Source organism: Molothrus ater, chromosome Z, assembly GCF_012460135.2.
Source record: "Molothrus ater isolate BHLD 08-10-18 breed brown headed cowbird chromosome Z, BPBGC_Mater_1.1, whole genome shotgun sequence".
Classification (NCBI taxonomy): Eukaryota; Metazoa; Chordata; class Aves; order Passeriformes; family Icteridae; genus Molothrus; species Molothrus ater.
Window position 1 is genome coordinate 50260369 of NC_050511.2, and position 17873 is coordinate 50278241.

A 17873-nucleotide genomic window follows, 5' to 3' on the forward strand; every position below is an offset into this window, starting at 1 on the left:
AATGGTTGTATCTCAAACCACTAACTTTACATTTGAATGGGTAGTAAAGATAATTTGCAATTTCCTGAAATACTAAAAGCTCAGAAAACCATGCTTTCTTAAGACAGATATTGGTAGACTGGAATAAACTGGCTGTGTTTTCTGTGCAAGATTCACCCACAGATAGTCTATGAGTAAGTCAATACCACTATCAATTTTTCTTAATTAGGAGGCTTTTACCCAAGAGGAAGAAAGAAGCATAACTACATCTCAGAACTACTTTGCTCATGCTTCAGCCTGCTGCTGGCCAATTTATCTTTTTCAGCCACAGCTCTAAACAGCTTCTGGGAAAAGAGCTCATTTGAAGAGTACATACTTCTAGTTTTGGAAACAATTGTAAAAATAGCTTAGTAGGATTCTTATTAATAAGCGTATGTTCTTTTAGTGCTTCCTCAGGGTCAAGCATAACTCATCTATGTTGTTTTTTGCTATTTAAGTTAGATAATGAAACTGTAAGTGATGCTTTAGAAATCTGTATAAAACTTCTGTGCTGAATTAAGTGGGAAATATCAATTGCCACATAGAACTAAGTTACTATTACTTTTAGAAGACAGGAAACTGTGCCTGCAGCCTGCTGATAATTTACATGTTCACAGCCATATTTTTCACTAAAAGAAATGCTTTTTTTTCCCTGCTGTGTTGTGTGAAAAGCCCAAATGAAAAAAAAAAATTGATGTCATGCATGTGAATGTAGAGAGCTGTCAAATCAGGCACACAACCTCATCCCTCCCAGGGAACAAAATGCAAAGTAGAGACTTGTAAAACCACTTGCCCTTTAGAAAACGAGACCATACCTACCAAGCTAAAGTTTGACTCTCTTTCCTGGCACAACTAGCTCGGCAGACACAAAGTCATGCCTTTGAAAAAAAAGTAGAAAAAAGCCTGTTTCTTCCTTTGCTACATTTATAATAAGTTCAAGCACAACTTGCTACAAGTTGAAAGTGAAAAACTCAAATTGAAGTCGGGTTTTTGCTAAGTTCACAAAATGTTCCTTTGAAAATAGTAAAGTAAAAGTTTTGAAGTGCAAGTTAAGAAAGACATAGGCAGCACTCTCTTACTCTACAGTGTAAAAATGGTGCTTTAATGTTATCAAAAGCCTAGAATGAGGCTTTCAAGCAGCATAAAGAACTAACACACAATTAAAAGACAGGAGATAACACCTGTTTTATATTCCATATTTACAAATCTGTAATTATTTTAAGGATTTCAGTCTCTTCTCATGCCTGCATGGATAATTTGAATTACTCTAGTATGAAACTGATTAGGCCAACATATGAGAACCTAGATAGATATTTTCTCTCTACAGACATCCAAGAATTAGATATCTAGCTTAAATTGTCCAACTAGGCTTTCATCCTAGGCCATCTAGTTTTTGCTGAAAGATTGGTGTCTTGGTTTTCATCCAAGGGCCAGACGCATCAATGAATTATTACTCCATGCTCTGTTCCCAAATTTCTTCTGGGTGCTTTAAGAATGTGAATCAGGCATAAATCAGCAATGCACTTACTGCCTGCTTGAGAGTACAAACATCTAAGGGGAAAAGCTGCAAGGGGTTTTGCTATGCCATAGCAACACTAACTCCAAAATGCATCGTGACATCAGCTTAAGCAGTTTAAGGTGGAAAAAAGTATGTAACCACTGCCTGAATTTGGGACATTATCTGTATTTTTTCTCCCTGAAAGTGCCCAGCCTTTTGCCATATACACAAGGTGTTTCTGACAGGCAAAGATCACAAACTCTTTGCATAGACTGAGAGCAGACGTTTTGTCTTCTGAAGCAAAAACTTTTATCAAAAAAGTAACCTGAATTAATGGATTTTTCATAAGGAGCATATGGCAGAGAGATGCCACTGGGAAGATGCATGCTTAAAACCATTGAGCATCTCATCTGCTTGCCGCTCTTCATCTTTCCATAGCTTCCAAAATGTGCAAAACTAATCTAACTAATGTTAAATTACAGCTTTTATTAAACAGAATGACGAGAACAACATGGAATTAACCTGTGCATGGAGTAAGACATTTTTACCATTAATGTATAAAGCCTTTTGATTTTCAGAAAACCATGTGGAATATGAAGTATAACCAGGAAGTTATCTCTACAGCTGGCCTTCTTGACTTGTTTCTGTTGCATAGCTATGAATCAGTCACATACTTTATATTCTCCTAGTGACATTGATAATAGCTACTTGAAACAAAGCTGTCTAAATGCTTCAAAATTATCAGGTGAGCTTCAGTAAAAAATTTCCCAATTACTTACAGTGAGAACAAGGAAACAAAAGATTAAGAAGGTAATTTTTACCATTAACAAGGCCCAACATAATCCAACACACTTCAAGTATCTACAAAAGTGTATATTATCAAGTATGTTCCATTTCCTGGACAGAGTCTCAACTGACAGTGCAAAAATCAATACTCTTGATTTATTTTTCCCTTTCATCAGGGTCTTCTGATGGTACAGGAGGAGTGTAACTTGAACAGAAAGGCATATTGTTAGCTTTTAAGTCTCATCTCATACATCTCTCTCCCAACACTGACTCAGGATCATTCCACTCTCAAGTCCTCCAGTGTACACAAGAAGTTCCATGTTGGCTTTTCCTGTGTCAGGACAGACCTAACATAAGAAAGAAATGTCAGGAATGCTTATCTGGGAGTGAAGTGCATTTCCCACAGATCATTCCTAAAGGGAAGCTGGCATGTGAAGTATGTATCTAAATAAAATGTGTGAGGACACAGGAGTGAGGAAATAGGCAAACTTCATGCAAGGTAGAGTTTTCTGCTCTCCCGAGAAGATCAATACTGAAAAAAACTTTGATTGTGTTTGTCCTGAAAACTGGGCAGTATCCCCTATTAGTCCTCATGAATCAAAGAATTAATAAAATAGTATTTAAGCAGCATTTTCTACCTCTGCCTGTAGAAAAGATGCTTTCCAATGGCTTAGCCCTTCTTGTTAAGCTAATGTTCCAGGCTGCACTGTCTGCCAGACTAGGGAACTTGATTTGGAACAATGAGATCCAGTCATGCAGTGAGGAGATTAACTCACATCCGTTATAACACCTTTTGAGGCAAGTCATTAAATCAGTCTGGCTGTGAAGTCCAGCAACTTGATGGCATTAATCTAATGTCTCATCCCAGCCCCGAGGTTATCAGTGGACAGCTGTAATTACAATTGATTGAAAAGACATTTTCACAGAGGAGTTTCTGTTTCCTGGAATTCAGGCATTTCTGAATATTTTTCCTGTGTTGCCTGCCCAGCCCAGTCATTCCAATCTTATTATCTCCAGGCAGGCATATGCAGCTTTTTAGTAACTTGAAATCAAGGTATGAAATTGGCAATATTCTGATGACAGGCAAGCTACAAAGTTAAGCTCTAAAGACAAGCTCACATGGCCTTTAAAGGCACTGTATCTACCTTCTGCAACTTCCTACATCCTCCCCGTATGTTGGGGAATGTGGTGAGAAGCTCCTGCTTGGGTCACTGTCACTCCAGCTGTGACACTGGACTGGTTGCTGTTTCTTGACATCTTCCCTTTTCTCTTCCTTGATGGACTCCTCAGAGTCAGAGGACAGCTCAACCACTTCTGGGGTCCTCTCAGCTAGCGGCTTAACGTACCCAACAATGACACAATTGTCTGAGGAAGAGCCACTGTCGTTTGAGTCAGCATTAGCCTGTAACTCAGTCTGCAGCTTGGTTCTTCGGCTCCCTGAAGCAGAGTCCTCGTCAGAACTTTCTGATGACTCCAGAGGAGAAGCTATGGTTGCACGAACCTCTTCTGAAATGGAATAGGAAGGCCCCGGAGTTTCGTCATCCCACGGGGCCTGACCAAGGCCAGGAACAGACAAACTATGATCCGGCCCTTGCGGGTACGCCACATCCGGAGATATTGTGATAATTGATGAGTCTGAGTGGCTTCCTTCCTCATACGACGGTGCAGGACAGTCATAATTGGCGTGTTGATCGTATGATTCTAAGTTAAAAGGACAACGAGCAAAACTGATGAATTCGTGCAGGAAGTGCTCTGTCCGATTCAGCAGAAAGGGCTTCAGATCGTCAGCAAAGGCCTGGCTTTCCAGATCGTACCTGGTTACGTTACTCATGATGATGTGCTGCACAATATTGATCAGAGACCCGTGGGCACCAAACAGGACCGTAAGCTCTCGCTTCAGCCAAGGAACCAGGCGGTGAAGGCAAGCAGGGTTGCGCCGGAAGAACTCGGCCGAAATCTCTCGGTATCGGCCGCCGTCCTGGATGCTGCGGATGCGCACGCCGGTGCGGTACAGAGCCCTGCGGAAGGTGATCATGTCCTCCTCCTGAATCTGACGCAGAGATCTGCCCTCCGCGCTGGCCTTCCTCCTCGAGGTCAGCCTCCTGAGCATCTGCTGAATCTCTCTGTGCCTGTGTCGCGCCGGCTCGCTCGACAGCCCTTCAAACAACATCCCGTTATCCGGAGGGGACACCATCCTTCGGGAAGGGGAACCGCGCGTGCGGCGTTCCCTCGTTAAGGTGGTGCGGTAACGAAACCTCCGGCCATCGGGGCTGGCAAAAGAGCTTGTTTCTAAAGGGCTGAGGATGTACTCCTTGAAGTCATCTTCAGCACGAATCGTATGGAAAATGGAAAAGAAGGGTTGCTTGCAGAGCGGGCATTCTGCTTTGTTCTTGGACCACTCTTGGACGCAGCGAAAGCAGAACCTGTGCAAGCAGCGATCCAGATACGCCACGTTGTCAAATCTGTCCAGGCAGATGGGGCACTTGGAGTCGGGAGACGCATCTGTCGGCAGCTTACTGGTGCTGGCTTTCGGAGAAAAATTGCTATCTTCTGCAATCTCTCAGCTAACAGAAAGCACCTAGTACCTCCCACATTTTAGGATTACCATTTGGCAAGTGAGGTCATCCCTGCTGCAAAGCACCTTGGAGCATGAGTCACATCCTGACCTGTGAAGGACGGGCTGAGTTTACTCACTGAGATAAGGAGTTTTTCCAAGCAGATGCTCTGTGTGCATCTCCTGTTTCCACTCTTAGCTCTTAGCCAAAGGGTGCCCACAGGGTCACAACTTGCAGTAGAGATTCGAGGGTCTTTCTCTTTTTTTTTTATTTTAGTTCCCTGCCATCTCAAGGATGGTCTTAAGCAACCATCTCATCTTGATGTGACCTGCAGTCAGCTGTCAGATGGCAGCATTGCTCACTGATATGTGAATGGGAATTGAGTCAGAAACTCAGAAAGCAAAGGTTTAGCTTCCACAACCACTATTTTTAGCCACCCAGTTCTCATAATCAAGTGAGCTATTTTACTATATAAAATAATCATGTTATAAGTAAAAAAAAAAAAAAATTGTTTTCAAAGAAAATTAATTATTTTTGTCTAAGCAAAAACATAGACTCAGTCTTCTGGACATGAAAGGAGTCTAAATATACAGTCTAAACCAGCATTATAATCCAAAAGACCAAGCATGTACAACATGCAGTCACTTACCAAAGGGACTGAATATTTGCAAAATTGCATGCTCCTCTTGAGGAGGTCTCTGGGTAATAATTGGAAGGGAAGATAGAAAGAAATTCAGTATGATCTGCAGACTTTTATTTCTGAACATGGAATAATATTTAATATTCCCTGGCACAGGCTCTTCTATGCGAAGCCTTCAAGCTCTGAAATGCACTGCCCTCTACAGCGAGCTGTAAATCCTCCCAGTAATTCCTCACACTCCTGCAGGGCTGCACATCCACTGGCCAAACAGCAGCCACATTAGCAACCTGACACCTTAAACAAATTCAATGCTTGCTCTTTGGTTGGCTGATGGCAAAGAAGCAAGTTAAACTGGAAAGGTCAAGTGGAAATCTCTGAACAGAGTGAGCCATATTGCAGACACAAAGTAAAGTGAGCAATGAGTTCTCGAGCTATGTGAAAACTGGGTCAAAAGGGCCTGAAACAGAAACTGTTAGGCAAAGTGAGAAACCAAGGTTGTTATTTCAAAGGCGGTCCATGCGGCAATATCACTCTGTGGCCAGGATGTGCTTTGCTTTTGGCTCTGCTCAAGACTGCAGGCAGTTTTGAACTGTAAGCAGAGGTTGTATAAAGCAGATGCAAGCTGCATTGGGAGCAGAAGCCATGTGCAAAAACAAGGTGTGCAGGGAAAAGCAAAACCAACAATCCTGATAAAGGGAAGAAATTATATCACATGCTTTCACAGATAGGCAAGGATAGCATTGAATACCTTCCACACTCACTAACAGGATACATAATCAGAAATTTTAACCTTTTAAAGATTTCATGCATATTGTCCTCTAAAGTCACAACGTCTAAGCTTCCAGCCTGTCCGCACCATGACTAAACCTGCCTCAAAAGAAGAGCAATGAAACCAGAAGTGACTCCATCCTCCTCAAAGAAGGGTGCTAGCAGGACAGTGCTTACAAGAATCCTTGTAACACCCTTTGGTAGGCATTTCAGAACTTACAAAGGTGGTGCTTTGTGATCCTGGGCAGCTTCTGGTCTTTCATTGCAATGTATTCAGAGCACACTACACTGAGCGTGGAAACAGGGAACCTTGAAAAAAGAGATGCATGACAGGTGTGAACACTACGAAGACAACCCATCCTTTCCCTGGTGGAATGCAATCAGAAAAAGCATTCCAACCCAGGACTGCAGGAACTGGTGTAAGACAATAGCAGAATCCTGCACTGAAAAATTTAACTGAAAATTTGTACAGAAATACTAAGGGCACAGTGGTTTTACTAGAAGCCTTAGTCAGTTACCCCAAATTATCTGTCCTTACATCTTGGAAAAAAAACAGCCAGCACTTGTGGACAGGGACTGAAGTGACGTGCCACTGTAACAGCAGCTTCTTTTAAAGAGGATGAGCCAGGTCGAGTAGAGACCATAAGGGAAAGAATAACAAAGGTAATTCACATTCTGTCTTGCTTCCATAACAGCTGAGCCCTGCACACAGATAGGCTTCTGGGGCTCCCTCCTTTTCTCCTTGTATGCAGTGGAAATGCTGCTTTTATTGTATGCCACATCATTATGTTGCAGCTGGAGAAAGAAAAAAATAAATAAGCCCTTTTTGTACTTGCCTATAAATGGTCAGGTCATGAAGGAAATAAATTGCAACAAATTATGAGGTCCTACTCAAACTGCAGCTCTCTGCAAGCACAGAGTATTCCCAGGTAAGCTTGCCCATTTATTTATTTTCCTTTAATTAATTTTCTTTTTTTTTTCCTTTTGTAATTAAATATACTTTAGACATCTAAACAACCAATATGGAACAGCCTGGTTTTGAAAGCCAGCATGCTCTGTAACTGTGGCAAGTTCTCAGAGTCAGGCTGATGCTGCAAGGCATGAACTGCACATTTAAGTTACATAAGCAACTTTCACTAGAGAATATATAAAATGTCAAAATCTGGTACTATGCCTTATGTTCCTCTGTTTCAGAGTTTAAAAGTTTAAAACTGCTGCAAAACCACCAAAAGTTTTCAGTCACAAAGATGCATGCTTTGAGCTTTAGATATTTGAGAAGCCTTTTAAGGTGAAACTTGGTGATTTGAGAAGGTTTAAATGTTTGATATTTTTATTTAATTTATTCAATTTTAGCATTCCTGGAGTTTGGAAAGTTAGGTGTCCATCTGGATTCCACAGTTTTAAGATTTTTTTTTTTTTAATTCTGAGGTAAAATAACTTCCCTTGATATTCACAAAAAGGCAGTTTACAAATATAATCACATGTGCTTTCCTTTACCATGGACACATGGCTGCCAGCAAAACAGGCTGCTAAATGCTGAGAAGGTTTGCAATCAGTCTGCAATGAAAAAATCGATACCCCCTCCACCAAAATTTACATGGCATAGTAAAGAGATAACATAATCATTGAGCAGAAAGCAACCACATAAAATAAATGCAGCAAATATTTGCTTATCCAGCCACTAAATAAGGAAAATATAACCTAGATTGAGTGAGACAAAAATGGAGAGTCCTTATTTTTCATATGATTCAAACTATTATCATATTCTTCCTTAAAAAGCCATGTGAACAAGTTGAAGTTACAGTGTGGTGGAAGGAGAGCACAAGCACACTCGTGCTGTGCCACATCATATTTGTTGTGTTTTAAAGGCAAGTTAGCTCATTTCTTGCAGCACTTGTGAAAGCAGGAGAAAAAATAGATGAGGGTGGGGCAAGAAGAGAATTTGAAATATAGAAACAGAGCAAACCCCCATTCTCTTCTTCAAGTTTCAAAGGCATCCTCATTTGCATTTCCATAACTGAAAATTGAAAGTGCATGTTTACTTCTACCCTTTCAGATGTGATATTGTACAAATTCAAAATGGGCCCACAGTCTGAAGAGACACAACCTGGAGTCCAAGTCACACCTGAAGTACCAGCAGAACAAAACCTGTGGAGGGATACAGCAGCCAAGATCAGTACATAGCAGCAGGTCAGCCCCTCGGCTTGGTCTGAGGTGCCTGTACTTCAGAGACTGTAAAAATTGAAAGCAGCAGGTTTTTAAGAAAGCACCAGCATTCTGTAGTGCTGCAGGTTAATGATATTCTGTTAAAGCCATATGGATCAGTGTCATGCAGACACCAAAGAGGAAGGAGAAGGGGACAGGATGATGAAGAAAACTGAGACAGGAGAGTGGGAAAGCTGAGGAAGAGAAGAAGGGTAGCTGCATCTCCACTGTTCTCTGTGGCTATTGCACAGAGTCAGGAGCTCATCCTGAAAATGGCAATTTAATATGCCCACACCCTAGGCCCAGATAGAAACACTGGTTCCAGTGTCTGCTCCCCACAGGGATTCCCCATCTGGCACAAGGTAAAGAGCAAATCAAGCTCCGGCTGAGCATCCCATAATCCAAAACTAATCCCTCGGATACTCCTTTGGACACCAGCCACCTTTTGTGCCTGATGCCAAATGATGGGTAATGCAGCATCAGCTCCTTACAGCCCTTCTCCTTGGCACAGAAAGACCCTGGGTGCCGGCTGTGCTGGGACGGTGCTGTGTGGGGAGGAGGCCAGCAGGCACAGCATTGCACCCCACCTTGAACCAGGGACATATCCATGCAGAGACACCAGAGTCAGACAGCACTTCAGATCGGGCGAGGCACCCCTCTAAAACGGCTTCAGGTTATGTGCAAAACTTGGTCATCGTTTATGCAGGTGTATAAGAACAAGGAGAAGGAGATGGTCTGTGTGCTGGTTTTGGCTTAGGTAGTGTCCTCTTTCTTCACAGTGCCAGTATACGGCTGGGTTTTGGATTTGTGATGAATACAGGGGTGACAACACAGGAATATTTTTGTTATTGCTAGCAGGGCTTAAACAGAGCCAAGGCCTTTGCTGCTCCTCACCCACACCACCAGTGAGGAGGCTGAGGGAAGGAGAAAGGCACAAGGAATTGTGAGGGGACACAGCTGGGACAGATGACTCCAAATGATCCCAAGAATATCCCAGTCCTACACCTTATGGTGCCATGCTTAGCATGTAAAACTGGGGGTAGAAGAAGAAAGGGGAGGAAGTTCAGTCATGGCATTTGTCTTCCCAAGTCATCCTTACACAGGATGGGCCCTGCTCTCTTGGAGATGGCTGAACACCTGGCTGCCTATGGGAAGCAATGAATGAATTCCTTGATTTGCTTTGCTTCTTTTACTTTCCCTATTAAACAGTCTTTATCTCAACCCATGTGTTCCGTCCAGCTGTAAAAGGGGAGTTGGGGAGAATTCCTATTGATAGACCTCTCAGATGAAAATAAAGCACAAAAGCAGCAATATTATATCTGAGAACTGTTTGTTGATAAAGAAGGGTAAATGCTCCTACCGAAGCGGGACAGAAAAGAGAGCAGGGAGGAGAAAAGAGAGAGGGAGCGAGGAGCAGCAGGCCGGCACAGGTCGCTGCCGCGGCTCGCCCGCTCAGCGTCAGCCGGGCAGACGGAGCGGGCAGCTGCGAGCGGCGGCCGAGCCCGCGCAGCTCCGGGAGCGGCCGGGCGCGGTTCCCGAGCGGGGCAGCACCGTGTGCCCGCGGCGGCGGCGGGCCGGGCCGGGCTGCGCGGCACGGGGTGTCTGTCTGTCCTGCTCGGGAAGCGGCGGAGCCCGGCGAGACAGCGCGGACGGCGAGGGAGGGGCGCGGGGGGAGGAGGGCCGGGCTGAGCCTCCGGGCGAGCCCCTGATCCCTCCAAGAAACACAAAGCAAAATGGTCGTGTCGCAGTTCATTGCTTTGATGTGCTAAAGCTCCTCCCACAGCCCCATTTCCCAGGCGTTTTTTGCCAGGCACCCGGGCATCATCATCACCCCCAGCAAGTGGGGGTCGCTCGCAGCCGGACCGTGGAAGCTTTGTCTGGCCTGAGTGGCTGCCAGGCAAAGGCTCGCCGGGACAGGGCTCCCAACACGTGTGCAGTCCTTACAGTAATGTTTCACCTCATATATACCACATGTTGAGGCATAAATAAAAATCAAATCGGTCCCTTTCAGGTATGTGAATTTATGATTTAGAAGCTACCACATAATGATACATAAATACTAATTAATGAATGGCAACCCTGCAAGGATTTTAGTTTGGTGCTTGTGTGTAGCTAAAACTGAATTAATTGGCTTTACATCCTGAACATGGAAGTTCAGCACATGCTTTTGTATGTGAATTGTCACCTTGAAATCACTGGGAACAGCTGTCAGTCGTGGGAACCTTCATGTCTGACATGGATCTGAAGCTCACTGCAGATGTTTATATGGAGCATGATTTTTTTAAAATTGTTTGCTCTTATTGACTTTGATGGGATGATTTGCCCAAAGTCAGGTGAGTAATTTGTATGGATTTTGGATTTAGTCTTCTAAAGAAAGGAAAAGGGGAAGAAATTGAAACAGAGATTGTGCTAGGGATTACTCCTTCTTGCAATAGACACTTTTACCTGCCACAAAATGTATTGTCCATCCACAGTTACATCTGAAAAATGACAACAGAGAACTCAGAATGTGTTTTCCTGCATTTGAGAGCCTTTGTAGCAATGTGCAGTGACAGCAGGATGACTGCAGCTGATGAAAAATGATAAGATGTGATTATCAAGCTGCATAACCAGCAAATTATTTCACTTGCTTGGGTTTAATTTTTTTTTTTCTTTTTGTACTCTAATGCTGGCACTGAGCTTTTGGTTCATGATAAAAAACCAATATACGGTCTTAATTATAGCTCGGGTAATTTTAGTAATTTTGACTACTTTGCTACTTGAATCAATGTAAGGATAGAGTCAAAATATCATCTATATCTTTTGTAATGGAGAACTGTGAAAATCACTCTGCCAAAAAATAATTTGTTGAGTAAAAATATATTGTCTTGATGACTGTAATCAGTAACACAGGTAGTGTGAACAAAGTAAATGCTCTCTTTATCTGCTGGCCATGGGCTCTTAACTGCTGCAATTATTTCAAAGTGAGTGGAAGAAAATGCGTTTTCCTCTTCCTTAGAGTGACTGTTGTCCTTCTGTTCTTAAGTGTGATGTGTGCCACAGAGGAAGGAACTAAAGGAACTTACTGTCTATGTTTTTCAGTCTCACCAAGTCCAGAAGTCACTTTTAGAGCAATACTGAATAGCCACACATCTGTACCCAGTTAAAAGATTATTATGACATTATTATTATTAGAAATCGCTGCAGCAACAACTTGCCAAATGAACCATTAAAGCAAGCCAGACTCACTGAACCACAGTAAAATCAATTAACGGCTGCTTGGGGCAACATATGGTCTTTGAAGGTCTTTATCTTTTTAACCATTTGTCTCTTCCAGTGTTTGTGGCAGAGCTCTCCACCTCTTTTTCATTTGAATGCAAAGAGCCATTTCAAAAACTGTAACTTCCTCTTAGTAACAAGCTCATTTAGTTGGGTGTCACTGTTAAATTGGATCTCTACTGACATGCAGAAATTTGAATTAAAGGGAGAAAACACCTTTTACTATTAAGGAAAACGGTGTGTTCTTTCTGCTTTGGGAACTTCACTTGAGCCTTTTTGGCTGTTGCTCTACCCTATGCCCTGAGCACCCCTCTTGTGGTTGTTGTTTTTGAGGCTGAAGTTTCAGAGATGCTAAACCATTGGTTTTTTCAGATGACAAAAAAAGAGAGGTGGAAAGGCGATTCCCGGAGCCGGATTTCCACAGTGAGAGCCGCCTGCATGGACCCGAGCAGCAGCAGCTTGGCTGTGCCTGGGAGCATGAGCCAACACTGCCGTCTAGCCTCGGCCGAGGCTGTGCGCTCTGCTGCCTCCTGCCTGCCTCCGTCCGTGTGCTAACACACACAGCCCTGCCGAGCCTCCGCCGGCCAGTCACGGTCCTGTAGTACTCACTTCTGTTGGGAAACACAGGATCTTTTGAAGTGGTCACAGCACGAGATGAGGGATGGAAGACGGCAGCAAACAGTAGAGGAGATCTGAAGTGGCAATGCATCAAGAAAAGTCACCGTCTGTGTTTGCAGATAGGAAAATGAAACCCATCTGTCCAAACTCTTACAAGATATCTGGCAGCACAACAAGGCAGAAAAAACAATTCCAGGTCTGTTCAGTATTCCTAATGACAAAGCATTTGCAATGTCCTTGAGCAGGGTCTCCTGAAATATCATCCCAATATGTCCTTTGGGCTCTGTGTTGAATCCCACTTTCCTATGTCTCTCTCTCTCCCTTTTCCTTCTCTGTCTCATACCACAAATACATCTTTTTTACTCTTTCCCTACAGAAGTTGTAGCTTTTGCTTCTTGGTGTGTGGTGACCTGTGAGCTACTTGACTGAAGTAGTTTGAAGTGCTGTGTTTAGGTTTAATATGCATATTTTGTCTGGATATCTTGGGATTTTAAAACTTTGTATTGCTTCCATTCACCATGAACTTGTGTTTGTTTACTAAAATCTGTGTCTATATAGCCTTCAGGTTACAGATGGTAGTGCATAAATAATAAAGAGGATAACAAATATATAAAATATTTTTACTATATATGTGAATATATATATAATTATTTTTAATGAGGCAGAAGGTTCTATTAGGACTCTAATAGAAGAAATTGCACAATTCCTCCATTTTCAAACAGCATGTTATGCAGGAATGAAGCAATTATATTCAAGCTTTCTGGGTAGTGTAGCTTCTGAGAAATTTATTATCATGATATATTAAAGTGATTTAAAGCTGTATTTAGCCCAGAGTGGCCTGACAAGTGATTTTGTTTCTTGTTTTTGCTCATTTTCAATAGACTTCTTTAAATAATCCAGCTACAACAGTAATCATAGAATCATCAGGGCTGGAAAAGACCTTCAAGATCATCAAGCGCAACCTTTGATCAACCACACCCTGGCATTTAGACCATTACACATCCGATCATTTCTTGAACACTTCCCGGGATAGTAACTCCACCACTTCCCTGGGCAGCTTGTTCCAATGCCTGATCCTTTCAGCGAAGAAATACAGAAATACATCCTGATGTCCAACATGGACCTCCCCTGGCACAGCTTGAGGCTATGTCCTCTCCTCCTGTCAGTAGCAGCCTATCCTCACTTTCAGGTAGCTGTAGAGAGTAATAAGGTCACCCCTGAGCCTCCTTTTCTGCAGGCTAAAAATCCCCACTCCCTCAGTCTCTCCTACAGAACTTACTCTATACACCCTCTACCATCTCTGTTGCCCTTCTCTGGACACACCAGCACCTTTCAGTGAGGGGCCCAGAACTGGACACAGGAATTGAGGTGTGGATTCACCAAGTACAGGGGCATGGTCACTGCCCTGATCCTGCTGGCCGCACTATTGCTGGTGCAGGCCAGGACACCATTGGCCTTCTTGGCCCCCATGGACACATGGCTGGCTCATGTTCAGCCACTGTCGATCAGCACTCCCAGATCCTTCACCTCTGGGCTGATTTCCAGCCCCTCCCTCCCCAGCCTGCAGCTCTGCAGGGGCTGTTGTGACCCAAGTGCAGGATCTCATACAATTGGCCTTGTTTAACCTCACACACCTGGCCTTGGCCAATCAATCCAGCCTGTCCAGATCCCTCTGCAGAGCATTCCTTCCCTCCAGCAGATCAACTTGGTGTCATTTGCAAAGAGACTGAGGATGCACTTGATCCCCTCACCCAGATCATGAATAAAGATGTTAAACAGGACCAGCCCCAACACAGATTTCTGGGAAACACCCCTGGTGAGGAGCCACCAGCTGGATACAGCACTGTTCACCATCATTCTCTGGGCCGGGCCATCCAGCCAGTTCCTAACCCAGTGAAGATGCCAAGCTGCAGGGTGCCAGCTTTTCCAGGAGTATGCTGTGGGAGACAGTGTTAAAGGCCTTGCTGAAGTCCAGGCAGACACATCCACAGCCTTGCCCTCATGCTCTAGGTGGGTCACCTTGTCATAGAAGGAAATTAGGCTGATCAAGTAAGACTTGCCTTTCCTAAACCCATGCTGGCTGAGTCTGATCCCCTGCTTGTCCTGTACATGCCATGGGAACACACTCAAGAAAATCTGTACCATAACTTTTACTGGCACCAGGTTTAGCTGTCCTTACATATTCTTATCAACCTTATAATTAACATGTATCCATGGGTACTGCTTCACATTAATGATATATGATTGTATTTGAAAGAGAACCTTTTGTCTCCATTAAAGCAGCTGTTAGTGTGGCTGCATACCTGGGTGAATCAACTAATCATTTCATTAAATGAAAGTCCTCTTAGGTATGTTAATCAAAAGCATGCTGATCACAATTTTTTTCAAACAACCCCCCTGAAACCTAAACAAACAAACCACTTCAAGGCTAATAAACCAGTCTTACTCTGATATATAAGCTATGCTTTATTAAAGAGGATTAAAAAGAAAAAGAAGATCTGAGGGAGATTTCATCAGCATTATGCATATATTCCTTTAGCCATCTCTGATGATGTCATCTGAATGGTTAATGCTGCCTAAACATAGTTATTTGCTGCATCATTTTGAATGTGACAGGAAACACAAGCTTTCTGCTCTGAACTGTATCTTCTTGGGTGAGAAGATGGTGGATACTGAGCACTGAAACAAAGCCCTTCTTATTAAATCCCAGAAGCAAGCTGAGGGGGTTTCTATGTGCTTCTTGACTTCTATGAGCAAGCATACAAGCAGAAGCTGAACAGAGAGTTTTAAAAAGAAGGAGAGGTGGAATATATAACACTGTCAGTGAACAGCTTCATAGACAGCTTTTTCAGAGAGAGGTAGATCAGTGTATTAAAAAATGAGATAACTGGCTTTAAAACTTCATAGATGTGGTTTAAACCCAGCAGGCAACTAAGTACTATGCAGCTGCTTGCTCACTCCCTCTCTAGCAAGATCAGGGAGAAAATTAGAAGAGTAGAAGTAAAAAACCTTATGGAGTGATGAAATAACAGCTTAATAGGTAAAGCAAAAGACACATATACAAGCAAAACAAAACAAAGAATTCCTTCACCACTTCCCAGAGGCATGCAGGTGTTCAGCCATCTCCAAGAAAGCACGGTTCCATCATGCATAACAGTAATTTCACAAGACAAATACTTTCCCCCTGCTTTATATATTGCGCATGATACTACAGGGTGTGGGATACCCCTTGAGTCTGCTGAGGCCAGCTGAACTGAGAGCGTCCTGTCTTCTCCCAACTCCTTCTGTATCCTCAGCCTCCACCTGGTGGTGTGGGTAAGGAGCAACGAAGGCCTTGGCTCTGTGGAAACCCTGCTCAGCAGTAACAGAAAATGCTTTATATTATCATCACTGTTGTAAGTGCAAATCCAAAACATGGCCCCATACTAGCCACTGTGAAGAAAACTACCCCAGCCAAACTCATACAATTTATGTCATGCTGTAGTCATACATGATTTAATAGAATCTCATTGACACCCCCTATTTCCTCTCCATCCTTTGATATAATACACAGATATAATGCCCTTAGTCTATGGACACCCCCTGCAAAAGCCCACCAAATGCTAACATATGTCCATAGAATGTCAGCTGAATTAATTTCAGGGCCCATGAGCTGAGGCTCTGTCTCTGTTCTGCTGGTCACTCAGGACAGGATAAGAGAGGAGAGGTGATGTGCTGTGGTACTGTGGCCTAGAGCCAGCTCAGGTGAAGTCACTGCTGCATTTGCACTGTTTATTGTAAGACTTGTCCTCCATTGGTTCACATGGCTCCTATTACAGTAATTGCTGTAAGCAAAACTCAAATAATGGGTTACAACAATTTAAAGGCATTTTGTATCAGACTGAAGGGTTTAAGAGTGTAATGAACTCCTCACCTTGCTTCTAGCCTGGCTAGAAACAGGGGTTCCTGCTATAGCAATTACAGGGTCCACCAGGGACCTCCATGGGATACAGAAGGACAGCCTGCCTGACCATGGCTTCACCATGGGCTGTAGGGGAATCTCTGCCTCATCACCTGGCTCACCTCCTGCCGCTCCTTCTTCTTCAGGGAAAGATTTTCTCACACTCTTCCCCTGTACTGTGGACTCATCCACAAGTCACAGTCCCTTTGGCTCAAGTTTGTACTGGAATTCCAACCTGTCTAGTGCAGCAGACAACTCCAATGCCCTGGCCACCTGCCAGCCCAGGCACACCATGGCTGTTATCAAAATGTTCCCAGGCACAGCTGAGTGAGATAAGAAGCACAGCACTACAGCAAACAGCCACCGACAAGCACTGGATTGCAATACAGCATCAGGCAAGTGACCCCTGTGGGCAAGCACTGCAGCCTGCTGATTAATAATTTAACAGCCATAACAGCTGAGAGTTTCATCTAGCACATTCCAATCTAGTCTGTCATAATCTGAGTTTTCTGAGCTCCCCATTGGGTCCAAAGAAGGACTGTTGTGGTTTAACCCCAGCCAGCAACTAAACACCCCATAACTACTTGCTCACACCTCTGTAGTGGGATAAGGAAGAGAACAGGAGCAGTAAAAGTGAAAAAAAACTCATGGGTTGAGATAAAGACAGTTTAACAGGGAAAGTAAAAGTCACAAAAAGAAGCTATGCAAAATAAGGAATTCATTCATTGCTTCCCATAGGCAGCCAGGTGTTCAGCCATCTCCAAGAGAGCAGGGCCCATCCTGTGTAAGGATGACTTGGGAAGACAAATGCCATGACTGAACTTCCTCCCCTTTCTTCTACTCCCAGTTTTATATGCTAAGCATGGCACCATACAATATAGGATAGGGATATCCCTTGGGTCATTTGGGGTCAGCTGTTGCAGCTATGTCCCCTCACAATTCCTTGTACATCCTCAGCCTCCTCACTGGTGGTGTGGGTGAGGAGCAGCAAAGACCTTGGCTCAGCAGGAAAAAAAACATCCCTATGTTACCAGCCCTGTTTTCAGCGCAAATTCAAATCACAGTCTGATAGTGTGAAAAAAATTAGCTCTACCCCAGCCAAAACCAGCACCTTCCCACTAGACTAGGAGGTATTTTCTAAATCTCTATGGGGCCTTTAATCCCACTTCTCTCTTATGGGGGAGGTAAAAGTGGCTTCTTGCTTCTGCCATCATGCTGACATGACTTCAGGTCAGCATCAGGCTGTGGAAGTGGAGATGCTTTTGGACCCTTGACATTTACTTTAGCATTGAGCTATGACAGCAATATAGGAGAGAGGATACAGAGAATAGTCAAGACAGGCTAGAGAAGTAAAAGCTCTCGAGTGAGGCTCTCAGTTCTTTTAATATACACAGAAATATCACACAGGTTTCTCAGCTAATAAAAAGAGAAATGTCTCCTTCTGCCTTAGCTTGCTGTCACTGTGCAAGGTCCTTGTCCTCAGCAGGGACATTATCAAGTGTTTCATCTCTCTTGTGAGCAGTCATAGTCTCTGCCTTGGACTTCAGGGACAAGAGTAAATGGACAGGTCTTGGTCCTCCAGAGATT

The 17873-nt window shown here is 43.5% G+C and overlaps 1 protein-coding gene across 1 annotated transcript; it reads right to left on the minus strand.

Moving 5' to 3' along the window:
- Positions 1-720: 720 nt before the first annotated feature.
- On the minus strand, positions 721-5536 carry LOC118699660 (E3 ubiquitin-protein ligase Topors-like). Its single transcript, XM_036403757.1, has 2 exons — positions 5507-5536; positions 721-4859 (listed from the first exon to the last, which is right to left on the minus strand). Exons 1-2 carry the CDS (start codon positions 5534-5536, stop codon positions 3444-3446), a joined length of 1446 nt encoding a protein of 481 aa, XP_036259650.1. The 3' UTR covers positions 721-3443.
- Between the last annotated feature and the right edge of the window lie 12337 nt (positions 5537-17873).

Excerpts from the sequence above, each read along its gene's own strand:
- LOC118699660 (XM_036403757.1), bottom strand. The coding sequence starts at position 5,536 with ATGCAATTTTGCAAATATTCAGTCCCTTTG. Across the intron at positions 4,860-5,506 it reads GCAAATATTCAGTCCCTTTG|ATTGCAGAAGATAGCAATTT; the intron begins GTAAGTGACTGC and ends GTTAGCTGAGAG.